The 18,129-nt window shown below is 42.2% G+C and overlaps 1 protein-coding gene across 5 annotated transcripts in view; it reads left to right on the forward strand.

The window, feature by feature from the left end:
• PTPRG (protein tyrosine phosphatase receptor type G) overlaps positions 1–18,129 on the forward strand; it is a 680,315-nt gene that overhangs the window by 510,428 nt on the left and 151,758 nt on the right. For all 5 annotated transcript variants that reach the window (XM_058562200.1, XM_058562209.1, XM_058562192.1 and 2 more), the window contains one exon: positions 11,480–11,546. In XM_058562200.1, the coding sequence (XP_058418183.1) occupies positions 11,480–11,546 (67 nt within the window). The remainder of the gene's footprint in view (positions 1–11,479; positions 11,547–18,129) is intronic.

Here is an 18,129-nt window from a genome sequence, read left to right on the forward strand (position 1 = left end):
GGAGACATGTTTAAACAGGCCATTAAAGTGTAGTAAGTGCTGTGAGAGAAGACGTGTTATAGGGGGTACTCTGGTGACCCTAGAGGAGGTGAGGACTTCTGACCCTCTTCAACTTTGAGGCCTCTCCAGCCTGGCTTTCCTCTGATGCACCGACCACCTGGGCTGCACCCTGAGTTTCGGGCATTGAGAGGCTGCGATTGGTGCTAGAAGGGAGCTAAACAGAGTAATGAGTTAGCACATGTTTAGGATAGGCCAGTTTGAATGGGATGGTCAGGAAAGCCTCTTTCAGCTGAGATCTGAAGAGCAGAACCTGCCCTGCAAAGAGTTGAGCAAGGAGCATTCTAGGCAGAGGGGACAGCTGGGTAAAGGCTAGAGGCAGTGAAATGCTCAGAGTATAAGAAGAGGGAGGCTGGGGGGCTGGACTGTAGTGAACCATGGGAATCACGGCATCAGGAATCTTGAGGTGACCTGGCCCAAGATCCTAGAGATCTTTTAAGCAGACATGTGTTGTGCTTGGATTTACTTTTTTTTTTTTTGCTGAGGAAGGTTCACGCTGAGCTAACATCCATGCCAGTCTTCCTCTATTTTTTAGTATGCAGGCCACCAGCACAGCATAGCTGCTAACAGAGCAGTGTAGGTCTGCGCCCAGGAACTGAACCTAGGCCACCGAAGTAGAGTGCACTGAACTTAACCACTAGGCCACCAGGGCTGGCCCAATGTTGCGATTAGATTTTCTTTTAAATGATCATTCTGACTCAGTGGTTCTCACTCTCAGAATCACCTAGGGAACTTTTAAATATCCAGTTGCTCAGGATAGTGTTTCATCACAACCAGAACAGTGTTTCATCATTGTTGTTGCGTGGTCATCTGTTTTGTTTTTCTTTTAAAGCTGATTAAAGGTGATTCCAGTGGGCAGCTGGGGGAGAACCACTGGTCTAACTGCTATGTAGAGAAGGACTTGGAGGGTACAGTAGAGTAAGCAGTGAAAACAGTTAGGTAGGGCTGTTGGAGCTTTTTTAGGTTCAAGGTGGTGGCGGGCTAGGCTAGAGTTAGAATGGAGGAGCTGGAGAGTGGTGGTGTACAGATTCGAAGTATGTATGCAGGTAGAATCTTCTGGACTTTCTGATACATCATGTGTAGGTGTGGCAGAAAAAGGAGGAATCAGAATAATTCCCATGTTTGGGGTTTGGTCTACTGGGTTGAAAGATGTGGTACCATTTTATTGTAATGAAAGATTGGGGTGGGCGTGGGGGCCCTCGTGACTGAATTTAGCTTGGACCCCCAAAACTATTGGTCTGTCTGTAACCAGAAATAGAATTATATTTATATCTTTGTGTGTATTTGTACATACCTGGCTGGGTACCAGCAGGACATGCCTGCCTCTTTGGGGAAAGAGTGACTGTAGCTACATTTTTAAAGAATCTTGGATATGTTAGGCACTGTGCTAAATATTCGTTTAATCTTCTTAATAACCCTATAAGGTCAAGGGGGGTAATCTCTGTTTTACAGATGAGGAAATTGAGGCATAGTGAGATTATAATTAACTATCCTGTGATCACACAGCTGTTAAGTGGAAGCAGGGTTTTGAACCTGGGTCTACCAACCTGGTTTCAAAACCTCTGCCCTTAACCACTACACTACTCTTACATACCCAAGTTGCTGTTTAAGGTGAACCCATCACATTCAACTGCAGGAGGTCCATCTGCATTGTTTTCTAAGGAGTGATTTATTCTCAGGTTATTGTCAACAGCAATTTTTTATAAGATAAGCTTCTTCCTGGTTAAATGTTACCTACACCTCCCCCACTGGGGCCATTTTTGCCAGCTGAGCCGCTGGAGGAATTGAAAGATTCTGAGTACTGTTGCTTGGATAAGTAGACTGCATGCTCTATGAAGAAATCATATTACTTTCTCAAAGGAGAGAAAGTTGGCCCAGTGAGGGAATGATTGCTGGGAACAAACTTTCTGGTTTTCCATTTTGTTCTGCTACAAATGGCACATTCTATCAGTCAAGGCCTGCTGGGAAAAATTTTGTCTTTTCTCGTTGCAATTTTATAATTTTTATTTATTTATTTATTTTTTTCCCCCAAAGCCCCAGTAGATAGTTGTATGTCATAGTTGCACATTCTTCTAGTTGCTGTATGTGGGACGCCGCCACAGCATGGCCGGAGAAGCGGTGCATCGGTGCGAACCCAGGATCCGAACCCGGGCCGCCAGCAGCAGAGCGCACGCACTTAACCGCTAAGCCATGGGGCCGGCCCCCCTCGTTGCAATTTAATTTTATCCTCTGTTGAACTCAGGTGCATTTTAAATACAAAGCCGAACTGTTCAGTTAGCGTTATTCTGTATCTGTCTTGAGTTGGGGCTGGCCTTTGTAAGACTATTACTTATTTAAAAGGAATTGGCTTAATTTGTGGGTTTGAAGATGTTTGTCCACTTAAATAATCTTTTTGTGTCCCCCAAAACATTGCTTACTGAAGGCTCTTGAATCGGATGCTTTGACAGCTTCAATAATGTCTAGTGAAAATGATTTTCACTGGTTTGTTGGTGGATAAAGTGGGATGTTTAGATGAGTTGATGGGTTGATTTCAGAGGACAGTGATGGGGAGTGTAAGTCCCCCTTATAATATGAGGCACCAAACACTCACATGAGTGGGTGATTTGGAATAGGGAATGCCCTGTGAGGTGTTGCTTAGGAGAGTGCATTGATACTTAATCAGTCTTCAGAGACTGTAGTATAGGAGCAGTCATTCAGTGCTCCAAAGGAAGCACAGAGTAGAAATACGCCCTCCAAAAAAAAGCATTGGGGTGTGTAATTAGTTTGCACTTAGCTTGGTTGCTATGAATCAGAAACAACAGCTGCTCACACCAGTGCATTTTGCTGTGCATCTTGCCTGGGGACGTCTTTCATAAGAAGGCCTTTAGGTTTGGTGCTGCAATTTATTGGTTTCCTGTGTTTGTTTAAACATAAAAGCTACTGAAAACTCTTTGTCCCAGAATTAATTATCAGTGCTTATTTGCTCTATTTGGGGTTTGCTCATTATGTTTTCCATGTTGGGATTTGGATTTTAAACATATTGCTGCACCTCAAACTGTAGAAGCTATGATGTAACGTAACAGCTCAGGTCTCTGAGAGGCAAGAGTTTATTCGGAAAGATAGGTACTGCCTTTTAATAGTTGATGCACCAGTGTAAGGAAAATGGTGATGTGTGGATTCTTTATGGAAGCCAGGGCTCTCATCCCCTCTTTGGGAGCTAGAACTAGACTGTCAGTTCTGTAAGGAGGAGCACTGTGATTTGTTCAATATCATAACCCAGGACCCAGTTCTTGGCATGTGGCTATCTGTTGCTGTGTAATAAATTACTACAAGCTTAAAATAGCACTCATTTATTATCTGACAGTTTCTGTGGGTCCTTTGCCTTATAGTTTCCCACAAGGTTGCAGTCAAGGTGTCAGCTGGAGCTGGGGTCTCATCTGAAAGTTTAGCTGGGGAGGCATCCACTTCTATGGTCACTCAGGTTGTTGGGAGAATTCAGTTCCTCAAGGGCTGTTTTACTGAGGATCTCCAACGCCCTTCAGTTCCTTGCTGCATAGGCTTCTCTAGCATGGCTATTTACTTCACTAAAATGTGTGAGCCATATAGGCAGTAGTGCAAGTCTGCTAGCAAGATGGAGGTTAGAATCTATTGCAACCTAATCATAGAAGTGATTTCCCTTTGCCTTTGCCACATTCTACTGGTTACCCATAAGCCACTGGATCAGCCTACCCTCAAAGGGAGGAGCTTACATAAGAGTCTTGAATACCTGAAGTCACGGATCACTGGGAGACATCTTAGAGTCAGCCTGCCACAGCATGCGGTAGGCACTCAGTGCATATTTGAGTGAATGAGCATAAGAGCTGGGTTCTTATGCTCTGGGCTAAGGACACTATACCATTTTTTCCCCTGTCACCTCTTTATACAACTATAAGATGAACAAGGTCATTTTAATATTTTATATATCATACCTACATGATATTTACATAGCATTCCCCCATCCCTCAGAATACCATCTGGAGGCTGGGTTACTGAACTTCAGTTATATCCAAAGTGATGACCTTACCTACTCCTAAGGAGGAGTTTTGTCAAGAGAAGGATCAATCTGGAGACCCCTTTGATCCAACATGCTTTGTCTCTTATATTTTTCTTGCTGCATCCATAGTGGAGATTTAAAGCAGTCCCCACACAGTGCTTTCTGGATTCCGAGTCTTTTGTAAATGGAGTGCCCTGAGCCGCTTTTTGCTTCAAGGGAATGAAAAAGCATGGGTGAGAGTTCACATCTAATGTGTTTTGGTTGAAGTCACTAGCTACGTGCGGAAACAGTCAGCTCTGCTTTCTCCCCCAAGCCTTTGATATTGTTGGCGCTTTTCAGTGCATGGCAGGATTATTAACAAGAGAAAGTCAAAGTTGTCCAGCATTGCCACACCAAATCAAGAGAAAGTTGCAGGCAAGTCACTGAACCTGAAATAAGCTTCTCTTGCCTCAGACTTCCCCACATCGCATACTTTTTTTTTTTTTTTTAATTCAAAGGTCATGACGATATCTGTGTGAAATGTTTGCACTGTAGCTTAAGACTCTAGGTCATACTTTGCTAGGTCGGAATTTTTTTTTTTTTTGCTTCTTTCCAGTTCAAGAGCAACCTTTACTTTGAGAAGACAGACAGAGGTGGGACAGGCGGGTTCTGGGACCCTGTCTCAAACTGCTGTAAAGGCTTCCCCACCACCTTGTTGGCTCTGAAACACAATGCATGAAAAAGACAAAGAAGGACAAACATCACCATGCGGGCGCCTATGGAAGTTCCATTTACCAAGTGCCCCAGCCTGCCCACACCCTCCCTCTCTTCTGTTTTGGCTTTGAAATTGAGTGTTCACTGCATCCAAAGCCAGAGGAAATGGCATTGTATACCCAGCCCCGGAGAGTTTGATCCTCATGAAAATGAGAAATCGCCTGTATTGACAAGAGGCCAGCCTACTGCTGGCGGGATCTGCAGTTGTACAGATTTGCTCCTGGGCCTCGCTGCCCCCCGGCTGGGTTGGTTTTTCCGGTAATAGACTATTCTAAGCCAAGTCTGAGAATTTAATGGTAAATACACTGGTGGGCTGGAGAGGTTGGGGCCAGAGGGATAGAGAATGGTCAGTTTAAGTAGACCAAGAGCATTAAATTTATTGCCTCCGTGGCCTTTGCTGGTCATGAATCCCGGTTCTCTGGAGATGAATAACTTATGAATTGACTAGTTTCCACTAATATTATGAATTAACAGTAAGTAAGCTGTGTCGATGCTCAAAGCTCCATTTGAAGGGGGGAGGGTGAATCCTATTAGAATTTATAATTGTGTTGCCTTTTCGTATTAATCCCTTTCCGTGGCTGAGGAATTAGGAGTTTTCTCATCTGCTGAGGAAAACCAGTCCCAGGGGTGCGTCCTGTCAAGTGCTGGAAAATAGATGATGATAACGGGGCCATACCCTTCTCCTCTGACAGGAGCTCTTCCTTCTCTTGTGAGATGCCTCTGTGATGTTTTGCATACCTATGAGATTAGCCTTAAAGTATGATTCTGCAAATTTATTATTAGAAGTTAAATCAAGCCCCCTGACCAGGAGTCCACACTTGGTTACTTGCCTTTAGCTGATTGGAAGACTAAAATCCTCCATTTTGTGAAAAGTCCTACAGGTTTGTAGAGCTCCTTTTTCCTTTGCAATGCCTCATTCTGACTTGTGTCCCTGGTTTCCTCTCTGACTTTATTCCACGGCACTTTGGGATGCTAAATTTACCAACACCTCTGATCCTGCTTTGTGTAATGCCGTTGCAGCAGTGACTGTCAGGAGAGAATAGAAAATATTGTTGGGATGTCCAAAGGGGAAAAAAATTTCTACATTAGAAACTGAGACTATAAGATGTACAAGAAGAAAAGTCATATTTGTGAGTATTAAAAAGGAAAATCAGGAAAAAAAACGATATTTTCAGTATAGATCAGTGGTTAGTGGTTTGGTGCTATGATTGTCTTCTTGAACATAGACACGTCTTGAACGTGTTGACAGGTGTTTAATTTATTAATAAAGGAATCTGTTCTGTGCTCTATATGTGGGTAAAGCCTAACTGAAATGCAATTGTGTGAAAATAGCCAAATTATACATGGTTTATGCCAGGAAGTTCTTGATAGCTACTTGAACCAAAATCTGGTGAATGGTAACCAAGGTATTGAAGTCAGAATGAAAGAAGCTACAGCATTCTTGCTACATGGCTCTTTAGGTGAGAGCCATGGAAGGAGAGGAGAATCAGATCTGAAATTGGATCTCATGAGAAGTGCTTGCCCTTGTCCTGATGTGGCATTTTAGCTTCTGAATACACAGTTACCTGCTAACCATCTGGGTGGATGGATGATCATCTCTGCAGTTCAAAAAGGCCATGTGAAGTCTCTGGTTCTGCTGTTTGTTACGTTCCTCCGCAGCCATGGTTAATGGTGTAGTCATTCATCCTCAGCAGGCATAAATCCTTTCTCCCACGAGACGATTTTGGCTGGATGTGACGTTTATAGGACTAAAGGAGCAGCTGGTAATGTCGAATTCAAGGCAAGTAGGTTGTCTTGGCCATCCTATTTAGCAGATGGCCAGGACTTGATAGATTGAAGATTATTAGGATCCAAGTCAGAGGCCAAATGGCATGGTGGACAGGAAAAGCAAATGGCAGCATGCATCTGAATGCAGGCACATGCAGTCTGATGAGCCTCTCTGCCTGCATTTCATTTGCTTCAAGCAGGAATAAATGCAGACTCCTGTAGAGCCTGGATTATAGACACATCTCTGGAGGTTATTGATAACTTGGCAACTAATTTATAGTTGGTTGAGGGGCCGGCCCGGTGGCGCAAGTGGTTAAGTGCACGTGCTCCGCTGCAGCGGCCCGAGGTTCACCGGTTCGGATCCCGGGCGCGCACCAACGCACCGCTTGGCAAGCCATGCTGTGGTGGCATCCCAGATAAAGTGGAGGAAGATGGGCACGGATGTTAGCCCAGGGCCAGTCTTCCTCAGCAAAAAGAGGAGATTGACAGATGTTAGCTCAGGGCCAATCTTCCTCACAAAAAAATATATATATAATTGGTTGAATCCTGATGGTGACTATTATTTGGAAAGAAAATTTTATGAAGTTTAGATTTCATCAGCATTTATATGAACTTGGCCTTTTGCCCAAACCTACATGTCATGGTTTCCGGTATTGCTAATGTCTCTATGTATTTTGGTTATATCTAAAGACAACTTAAAAGCTTAATTCAGAGCCCTCTGTCTTGTTTGTATGCCATCCTTTTGAAGATGACTAATGCCACGAAAACTGCTCTGAAATGGAAGTGCCAGGAGCTAAGTTTTGCAATGAGAGCGTGAACTCTGCAGGGAAAGGGGGTGTCCATTTCTTCTAGTCCATTTTAAGCTCATTTGTGCAATTGCTGCCTTCTCAATATTACTGCATGACTCCTTTGATCTTAAAGTGGAAGGAAGCAAATTTCAAGAGCCAGGAAAACTCCTCATGTGGCTTTAAAAGGAGCCACACATTATGAAAATGAGTAGATGTCAAATAAAATATAAATTTGGATCTTTAGAAATTTGCACTCAAGTAGGTATTACTTTTAGAGCCAAGCACGTGGAGAAGCTCAGGGATAAAATTGCTGTTGTTTGACATTCCTTAAATTGAGTATTTGGGTCAAGTTGTTGCCCAGTCATATCCATCCTTTATTGAATATTGTACTCAGCATTATACTCCAAGCTTTACACATTTAATCCTCATAACAACATTATGAAGTTATGTCCCCATTTTACAGATGAGGACACTGAACTCTAGGGATTTATCCCTGATTCAGAATTCCATTTTTTTCCCACCCCTTGGCCTTCTCTACCTGGATGGAGAAGAATGTACACATGGATTGCTAAAACAGTCTTCTTCGCTGTAGGCATATTTCAAAGCTGCCCAAGTCGCTTGGCTTATATCTGTGAATTTTTTTTTTTTTTAAAGCAGCAAATGATTGAAACAGTGAGCAGAAGGGATTATTTCAGTTAGAGTTGTGCCTTCCTGGAACAAACCCACTTATTAGCATGCTGTTTGGATTCCCACCCTGAGTTTTGGGACCAAGTCATAGACTGGAGAGTAAGCTCAGTAGTGTTAGTAAGTTACTTTGACCAGCCAATAATCTCCATTTTTCCTCTCCCTTTCTCCTCATATATCTTCTCAACTTAGCCACGTAAGCCAGCAAGGGAGGCTGTGGAGGTGAATGGGTGGCTTTTCATTTATAAGGCTTTTCATTTATGAGGTTGCTTAGAATCTAGGGTCAGGCCCTTGAGCTGGAATTAGACCAGGGTTGAGTAATGAGACACAGAAATACTGTAGTCAGAAGTGACCATAAATTGAACCTGCATGGGCTACAAATGCTATCGTGGGTATAAGTCATGGAGGATTAGGAATACTTTCTTTGAGCTTTCACATCATCAAATAAGACTAAATGCATTAAAGGGTCCTCCTGACTATAAAACATCTACAAAACAAAAGCAGTTAGGATAAAAAATTGGGATTATTTATGCAATGTTGCCGTGGTAGAGGAGGGGTAGCACAGTTTCGGAGAAGCACGTGAGTTGATCAGGTTGACAGCAAATGTTGTGTCTTGTGATGTGGAATCTCACTGAAAAACCTTTAAGACAAACCGTAAGCAAAATGTATGGGTTAAGAAAATTATTGCTGTCATAGCCTGTCCCCCATCTTCTACCTCTACACACACTCGTAGAAGTTCTAACAGCTAAATTTTACTCTATAACAGATGATATCGATTAGCTAAAACAACAATTATTTTATTACTTTAGGATTTTGTAGGTTAGCTGGTCAGTTCTTCTGGTCGAGGCCAGCTCGGCTGGGCTCTGCAGACTGCAGGTGGTTCATTGGAGGCTGGATGGTCTCGAGTGGACTCACTCTCCTATCTGGTAGTTGGCAGGCTGGTGGGTCTGGAATGATCTCAGCTAGGACTGCCTGTGTCTGTTCCATGTGGTCTCTCATCCTCCAGTAGGCTAGCCTGGGATTCTTCACCTGGTGGTCTCAGAATTTCAGAGCAACAAGGGAGTATAAACCCAAATATACACCCAGGTCCTATATAAGCCTCTCTTGCGTCATGTTTGCTGATGTTCCAGTCACTAAATCAAGTCATGTGGTGAAGCCCAGTTTCAAAGAGTGGAGAAGTTGATATACACTCTTGATGGGAGGAGTGGCTCAGTTAAATTGCAAAGGTGCATGTGACAGGGACGGCAGGAGTTTGTGGTCATTCTGCCATTTCCCACAGATATTAGAATAACTGCGGGTAGTTAAACTAGTGTTAGCATCTCTACCAGACTGAATCTGGAGGAAGGAGAAGGGAGACCATGTTTTTGTCTATAACTCCAATTTGATATGGCATATTTCTCTGAGCTCTTATTTTATTCTGTCACTTTTGAAATTTGGCCACGCTTCCTGGTAGATTCTCTTATGTTGCTTTCTTAAATTGTGATTTCATTTTTGACCATGTTTTAAAGATTTGATCAGTATTTGCTATGGTGCAAATATGATTTTTTCATTTTGGTGTATTCTGTGGATGTTTGCCTTTCAAGAACGTTTCGTGTTTCAACCAGTGTGTTAAATCCCTGGCTAGAGCTTCCTGTCAGGAAATTTGGAGGTTCACTCATGCCAACTCCCAGAATTCCACCTTTGTGATCTGATACAGTAGGTTCCTATGCACTGATTTTTTTTATATACCTGTAGTGTTTATGATGTAGTACCAAATTCCACATTATTTTATTAGTCTATAAACATAACACCATACATAGTGACACCTGTGTTTGAATTTAGTCATAACTCAGCACTCCAGACACTAACATGTGATCACTGTTAGCTCATAGAGCCTCTAACCTGGGTTTCTGAATCTCAAACTCTGCACCATTGACATCTTGGGCCAGATAATTCTTTGCTGTGGGGGACTATTCTGAGTATTAAGGAATGTTTAGCAGCAGCCCTGCCTCTGCCCGCTTGATGCTAGTAGTGCACCCCTCCCCGCCCCCACTTGTGACAACCAACAATGTCTGTGGACATGGCCAAATGTCCCCTGGGTGGGGGTAAGGGGTGGGAGATAGGTACATGCACCTCCAGTTGAGAACCACTGCTCTACCCTGGAGATGCTGAGGCAGGAGAGAGAAAGAAATGCGTGAAGTGTGGGTTATTATCAAAGCGCAAACTAGGAAAAGCAACTCAACAGGGAGAATCTCTAAGTGGGGAAGAAGTATGGAAAATTTTAAGTTACTTTAAAATTTAACCTAAGATAGCCCTAGATTCTTCTGAAATAACTATGAAACATCAAGTTGGGTCTTGCTACACATTGAAAGTTTCATCAATATTATTATCATCATCAACTTCATTATGTTAGAAGTGGATTAAATGTAAATACCATCCCTGAAAAAAAATTGTGGAGCTATGCTGACCACAGATAATAGATTTTGAAAAACTCTTTCTTTGGCAAAAGTTAAACATACACAAAAGTAGAGAAAGTTGTATCGTGACCCATCCAATACTCATCACCGAAGGTCATAAATGATTGATTAATGGCCAGTCTTGTTGCATCTATACACTGCTCGCTTCTCCTGCTATCCGCTCCTGGATCAGTTTAAAGCAAATTCCAGACATCATTTCATTTCATTTGTAAGTATTTCAATATGTGTCTAAAAGAAAGTACCTAAAAACCAAAATTATAATATGCTGGTGAAATTTTAATCATCTAGAAAGGGTAAGAATGAGGATTTATGCTGAGTAGTATCAGAAAGGTAAGAGAAAGAATGAGTGAGTGTCAAGATCAAAGAGGCTTGACTTTTGGAGGGATCAAAAACGCCAGAGGGAAATGAAGATGAGAGACACTGTCTCTTCGAGCTCCTCTCCTCTCCTCTCCTGCTTTGAGTGACTCTTAGAAATGCCTCTTATAGTATGTGGTAAGGCATAGGGGACTGGGATCCTTAGAAAGGAGAGTAGGGTGGTAGGGAACAGATCCATTTTCTAAAAATAAGAGAAAAAAACACAATCACAAGAAGGTATTGAAATATTCAGTCCAAGATGGATTGCTCTCTGATGACTTTCAATGACTTTTTAGCTGATCAGGGTCTACTTTTAATAAAACAAAGCAAGAGGAAAGTCTTGCAGTTGCTTTTTAAGATTTTGCTAGGACTGTGGTATTTCTCTCCTAATGTATTCTGAGAAGTTCCTTTCTTTTGATTTAGACTTCCTCACTTGATTTTATTATGTCATAAATCTCCTGTGTTTGGTGAGAGCCGTGGTGTATGTGAGACCTAAGCAGCTTGCTAGATAACGTCTATTTTCCCCCCTTCTCTTTAGAAGATTAAACTGAGACTGTTGTGTCTGATGCCAGAATAGGTTTAACCAATCATGTTTCCTTTACATGTAGGTCAGTCCAAGGGACAATTCTGCACTGGATCCTATTATCCATGGGTTGAAGGGTGTCGTCCATCATGGTAAGTAAGCCATGTACACTTTCTTTTGCTGGGATGTGAAGGGCTAAGGTCTCTGCCGAAAGGAATGGGGTTATCTTGCAGAGGACAGAAGGTGACACCCATTCCTCATCCACTGATGTTGAAGGGCATTAGAGCCGTTATTTGATGGGTAAAGAGCACGCCCATTTATTACCTGCAAATGGGTCTAGGTTAACAGTAAGCAATTTGTTTCTCTTCAGGTACCACTTTGAATGCGTATGTTATAAATCAGAACACCCTAAGATGTACTATTCATATGAGTTGAACCTGCCACTTGTCTCATTTCTCTCCTAAAAATATTCTACTTTCAAGTATCTTTTCATTTATAAATTTCTCGATTTGCCTCTCAGATTTAGGGGAAAAATTTAAGTAGCAGTGACAAGTCATTAAACTTTGCTGCCTATGAGCAAGCATCCTCAGCTACTAGAATGGAAAAAGCTAGGCCATGTCCTGTGGAGCACATGTCTTATCTTCAGGCATAAAACTGAGAGAGAAAGTAAGATAAATGGTTTCTGTCTTTCCCAACTGGTTTTTATTGGAGGAATTTCCCTGCAACTTTATTATCAGCAATGCATCATTACCTATGACATCAGGATCTTCTAATTTCAAAAGTACCCTTGTCACCAGGGAGGTGTGGAGTCTAGAGGTAATGTAATGATTTGCAAAGTTTTAATAATCTAATTAGAATTCCAAAGACATTGACAGAAACAGCATTAGTAGCCATAATAAATCTCCCCTTCATCTCCACGGCTGTGATAAAACGTTTTCACACCTTTCTGGGAGGATTGTCTTTCGACATTAGCCAACTCTGCAGAGCTTAACAAATATCTTTCCCTCTTTCTCTCAGGGAAACTAAAACTAGTTGTCAGTGTTCGGTTGAAGCAAGGGGGATTTTGGATTAATTGTTCTGCTCTTATAACTGTTCAATCACGAAGCAGGTGACAGTAATAAACCTAGTGAAAGTAGAAAAATAGGGTAACTGAAAACACATAATAGAGGTTTTCATTGTTGGAAGTTTCCATTGCTTCTTCTCCATTTCGGTTTGTGTCTCTGAAGTAAACCTCTCCCACAGAGCTGTGAAGTAGGTTGCATGACAGTTCCCCTAGGGAACAGAACACCTTTACCAAAACTGATCTGTCTGCACGTTTATGTTTTGATGTTCGTAGCAATAGTGGTGGTTTGGGGCAGTAGGGAAATTTGCATTGTACTCTGGGCAGCTTCAAATGTGCAAAGCAAGCTGGTGCCGTGGGCAACGTGTTATGTATTCTGAGCTCCTTTCCTAGAAGATCCCCTTGAACACTCAGTTGATCAAACTCCTTGAAATTCGAGTCCATAGTGTAGATTATGAGTTTTACGGTTTTGAAATATAATAAATGATGGATAGATCTTCCTTCCCCCAACTCTTCTTCCTGTTTTAAAACAAAGATATCATAAAGAGTTCTAGAATCTTTAAAACAGGTACCTATTCTTCAGCTGGAGAGGAAGCACTCCACCGACTCTGGCATTTGAGTAGATCTGTGTTCTTATTTTCACAGTGTTAATTGAAGGAGATTCCATATGTTAAAGATAAGCAGTAGGCTTCCTTTAGTGCTCAGATCCCCAGTTCTCAGTGAACTCGCTGCATAGTGATCATTTGGTTCATGAGCTGTGTGCTGGCATACTCATATTATCCTTCCTCATTATCCACAATAACCCTCTAAGAGGCTGTCATATGTAGGGATACTTTACCCGGCACTGGGAGGGTGGCAGAGATGCTTGGGATGGTTTCAACCCTACCTTCCAATTGAGAAGTCAGAGGATAACTGCAAAAAATAATTACCTGTAGAGGAAGTTCACTTGTTTATTCAGCAGAAGTGTTGTGTGCTCATTCTTGGTAATTATGGAGTTGGTGCATTGATTCAGACAGACATAGGTCAGCCCTCATGGACCCAGAAGGGAGCAGAAGTGCTGCCTCTCACTTCCTCCAGCCTGCCTAGTATGTTACCCGTTCCTGCCTCTGCACTTGCTGCTTCTGCTTCCTCTGTCAGGAAAGTTCTTCCTTTAGCTCACAGCAAGAGTGTCTTCATCTTATGATTTCAGGTCTCAGTTCAGCTCTTGCCTGAACTGAAAGTTCTTTCTTAATTATTCTATCAAATTACCCATCCTCTCCCCACTCCCTTTCCTCCCTGTCACATCCTAGGTTTTGTTCTTTGAAACACTTAAAAGTATCTGAAATAACCTTGTTTATTTATTTACTCATATATTACCTACTACATTGTAAGCATCATGAGGGCAAGAACCTGTGTGTGTGGTAAATAGTAGATTCTCAATAAATATTAACCGAATGAATGAATCAAGTAAACATACAAATAAGTGAAAATATCAAAATATAAAATTGGAAGAAGGGAAGGAGAAACTAAAGGGCACTTGGGTTTTGCTTTGATTGAGAAGAGAAAGGAGTAGGATAATGTCTTGGAAACATGCTTTTGCCCCCAGTTCTCGGGCTGTTGCTGACTTCCATTTTGATAACCCTCATCACTTGTCATTCTTCCAAAAGAAAATGAACATTTGAAATAGCTAAAAAAACTTTTGTTGGAACTAGAAGCATTTTCAGTTGAACGTCCTGTGAGGGATTTGAATGATCTGTTAATTTGATGGGACATAAATAATCGTGCCCTTCACAGAATCTCTGACTTGGGAATGATGATAGAGATGTGTAAAGAGAAAAAAATCAATATGAATTTCTGCTACAGTTCAGAACTGGCTTTTATTTCTTCAACTCTGGGAATCATATCTTAGAATATTAATTTCTCATTAAGTGAATGTTTTTTTAATAGGAAGAATCTTATATGTTCCTTCAGCTGAAATGGAAATGAGTAATCTGGTCGCAGTAGCCATCCATACTTGGCATCTGGTCTTTAGGGTCCTCTGTGAAGCAGACGCCAAGATGGAATTTTAAGTGCAGGAGAGTTTTTTGGCAAGGAGGGACTGCCTGGGAAAGACAAAGAGGAGAGGAGGCAGGATTAGGATTAGGAGGCAGGGGAGATGGTTGGGACAACAATGCGGGTCTGACATCTCCGAAGGGACAGGAAAGCTGGGAGGACTGGCTAAACGCAGCTCTAAGAAAGTCTTGGCCAGGCCGTCAGAGAGCCCCAGAGCCACGACTGCCCATGAGAGGAGTCCTGTGTTGGGCAGGAGTGGCCTGGCTCTAGTGCCCCCACCACGTTTAGTCATTGGCTGGAGCATCCCAGTGAGAGTGGCTTCACTGTGAACACCGTGCGGATTCTGAAGGTGCAGCAGCTGCAGGCTCTCAGCTAACAATGCTCTTCACGGCAGTTTGTCCCTGGAAAGCAGATCTTAGGGGTACACCCCGTGGCTGCTGTAGAGGTTCACATCTTCCTTCCAAAGACACCTTCCTAATCACATTTCTGAAAAGTTGTTCTACTTGGTCTTCTCACTTGTAAAATGCTCAGAGGTTCTGACAAGCAGTGCTGTTCCTTTTATGTATAGTTATTAAGTGCCTGATATAAGTACCGAAGCTAGGCATAGACAGCACAGCAGACGTGGACCGGCCCTCACGGAGTTTGCACGCTCTTGGGAGAGACATATGGTTAAGCGTGTGATTACATTAAAGAATGGGGAGCAGCAGATTTAACTCAGACTTGGGGATTTAGAGAAGACGTCTCAGACAAAATGACCATGAAGACCTAAATAGTGCATAGAGATTGTCCAGGCAGAGAAAGGAGCATAGGGTTTCAAGCAGGATCAGTGTAGATGAAGGTGTCTGGTGGTGATAGAAGATGTGGCATGTGCGAGGCTCTGAGCTTGACAGTGTTGCTTCTGTAACGCTGGGGAGAGATACCCTAGAAACCTCTTGGCAACATAAAATCTGTTTCTTACGTGTCCATTTTTCTATGTAAATTGTGATTTTTTTACAAACTTGAGAGCCATGAAGAAATATAAGTAGAATGGAGAGAGGTGATTTACCGTTGATTGTGGTCCTGTCTATCCATTGAGCAACAGATGGAAGCACTAAAATATATCTAATTAGGTATCTTATTTGCACTACCACCAAAATCCACTGGAGAGGAAAGATTTAGGGAGAAAGCGTGAATCCTATTCACTGCATTGACTCTGTCGTTTACAGTGCTTTTTATATACAAGAACCAGCACGTGCTAGTAGCCACACCTGATAGAAATATTGGTTCCAAATACCTTAGTTTAGTCCCAACTTTTTAAAAACCCATTAAAATAATAAACTTATATGTGAATTGGTATAAAAATGTAGCCTTCCCTTATAAATAGTTACACCCAATTGATCAATGCTAAGAAATGTGCATTATGTCCTCTGTCAATGGAAAAGTATTTATTTTGTTCCTTTCAGCTTTTTGGATTACCTACTTTCTATTCTTTTTCATAGTATCCACCCAAAGAAACTCCAGCAGGCTGTTTGTGTACCTATTCTTGAATACTGTCAAAAAGGCATTGGCACGGGGCCTGCCCAGTGGTGCAAGCGGTTAAGTGTGCACGCTTCGCTGCGGCGGCCCGGGGTTTGCCGGTTCGGATCCCTGGCGCGCACCGACGCACTGCTTGTTCAGCCATGCTGTGGCGGCGTCACATATAAAGTGGAGGAAGTATAGGCACAGATGTTAGCCCAGGGCCAGTCTTCCTCAGCAAAAAAAGAGGAGGATTGGCAGATGTTAGCACAGGGCTGATCTCCTCACAAAAAAAAAAAAAACAAAGGCATTGACACACTAACCACTGCCTCATGTCAATCATCTAAGACCAGTTTTTTATTTCCGGAAGGAAACTTGGTAGTAGCAGTTGTTTGGTTGTTGAGCTCTGACTATCTGTCCCTCTTTCCCCATCCCCCTCCTCACTGTCACTTCCCTCTTCTGCTGAAGATACCACCTTGGTGAGCAGGAAGGTATCTTTCTCTTCAGAGGAAACGTGAGGGAGACAGTTAGAAATTGCCTCAGACACCATTCAGAGTGAGGTGGTTCTTCTCCCTGTCTTCCCTCCCCAGGCTCTTCCGAGAAAGCTTTCAGTGAAAGTACAAATACATTATCACCTGAGGACATGCTTCTATTAATGACACAAAATGAAGCTCTTGCATGCTTTTCTTGTTAAAACTTGTCATAGCCTCAACTTCCACTGCCAAGATCAAAACTTTCTTTGCAGAATAGCTTCCTCGACTCACTAGTTTATTCACTGGACTCACTTTTGGGGTGTTTTCCAACCATTTTCTCTCGTGCCCTGGGATACTGATCATCAACTCACCAAATCTATGGTCAAAGTCATAGAGTAGCTAAAGTCAATCCAGGCATCTAGCAGAAAGGGAAGAAATCAAGTGAATTGGCAAATATAAGTGACTACCTGGCCAAGTGTTTTCATGTGGTATGTGTCCTCATCTGCTCTTTTGTCCATACCCAACTTGCTCGGGTTGAGTTTTCTACAATAAAAATAACCTGGAAGACACTCCAGACATGGAGCAATCAGAATTCTCTCTAAAGCAGTGGCGTAGGTTTTATCTTATGCAACTACCGTTGCAACACTGGCTACAGATACACTATTGCAAAAGAAATCAGCCCCAGGGCAGGGCGCTACTGGCACTCCATGACAGCTGCTGTGAGAATGCAGATTGGTGCAGCCTTTCCCAAAGCCCTGTGGCCATTTCTGCTAAGGTTACACATATGCCTCATTCTCTGAGCTGGCAATTCCACCTGTGGGCATATACCCAAGAGAAATGCCCAGAAAGACTGTGTATGGGAGCTTTGTCCATAATAGCCCCAAAGTGGAAACAGCCCAAATGTCCACCAATGGGAGCCTAGATATATAAGTTGTAGTATATTCATACCATGGAATATTATGCAGCAGTTAAAAACAATGAACTCTGATTTACACAAGAACAAAAGAACACGTACTGCATGGTTCTGTTTATGTAAAGTTCAAGAACAGGGAAAACTAGTCTATGGTGATAAAAATCAGAATAGTGGGGTGGAGGGGAATATTGATTGAGAAGGGACATGAGGGAATTTTCTTGGGTGATAAAAATATTGCATATCTTGATCTGGAAGATGATTACATGGGTATAATATAAAAGTTTACTCCATTGTCCCTTAGATTTGTGCATTTGATTTTTTGTAAATGAGTTAAAGACTAGCTCATGTATATTGTATATTAATTTCCCAAAGTTATTACATTCACAAAGCTGAAAAATAAACTAGCACCAGGCACCAGATAGTCAGATATTAAAAATCCTGACAGTGTCAAGTGTTGGCAAGGATATGAATGCCGGGAACTCATATACTTTGCTGGTGAGAGGGGGAGTTAGTACATTAGTCTTTGGAAAACAGTTGACTACTCTTTCCTAGTCTAGTAAATCCACTTGACTAGTAGGTTCAGTAGTCCTACTTCTGTGTATGTCCCCTAGAGAAACTCGGATATAAGTGCACCATGAGGTATGTACAAGACTGTTTGTGGCATTGTTTTTCCTAATTGCCCAAACCTAGAAATGCCTCAAATGCCTATTGTTAGCTGGATGAATAAAAGGTAGTGTAGTCATACAATTTCACTCCAGTGAAAA

The sequence above is a fragment of the Diceros bicornis genome, chromosome 2 (assembly GCF_020826845.1).
Source record: "Diceros bicornis minor isolate mBicDic1 chromosome 2, mDicBic1.mat.cur, whole genome shotgun sequence".
Taxonomy (NCBI): Eukaryota; Metazoa; Chordata; class Mammalia; order Perissodactyla; family Rhinocerotidae; genus Diceros; species Diceros bicornis.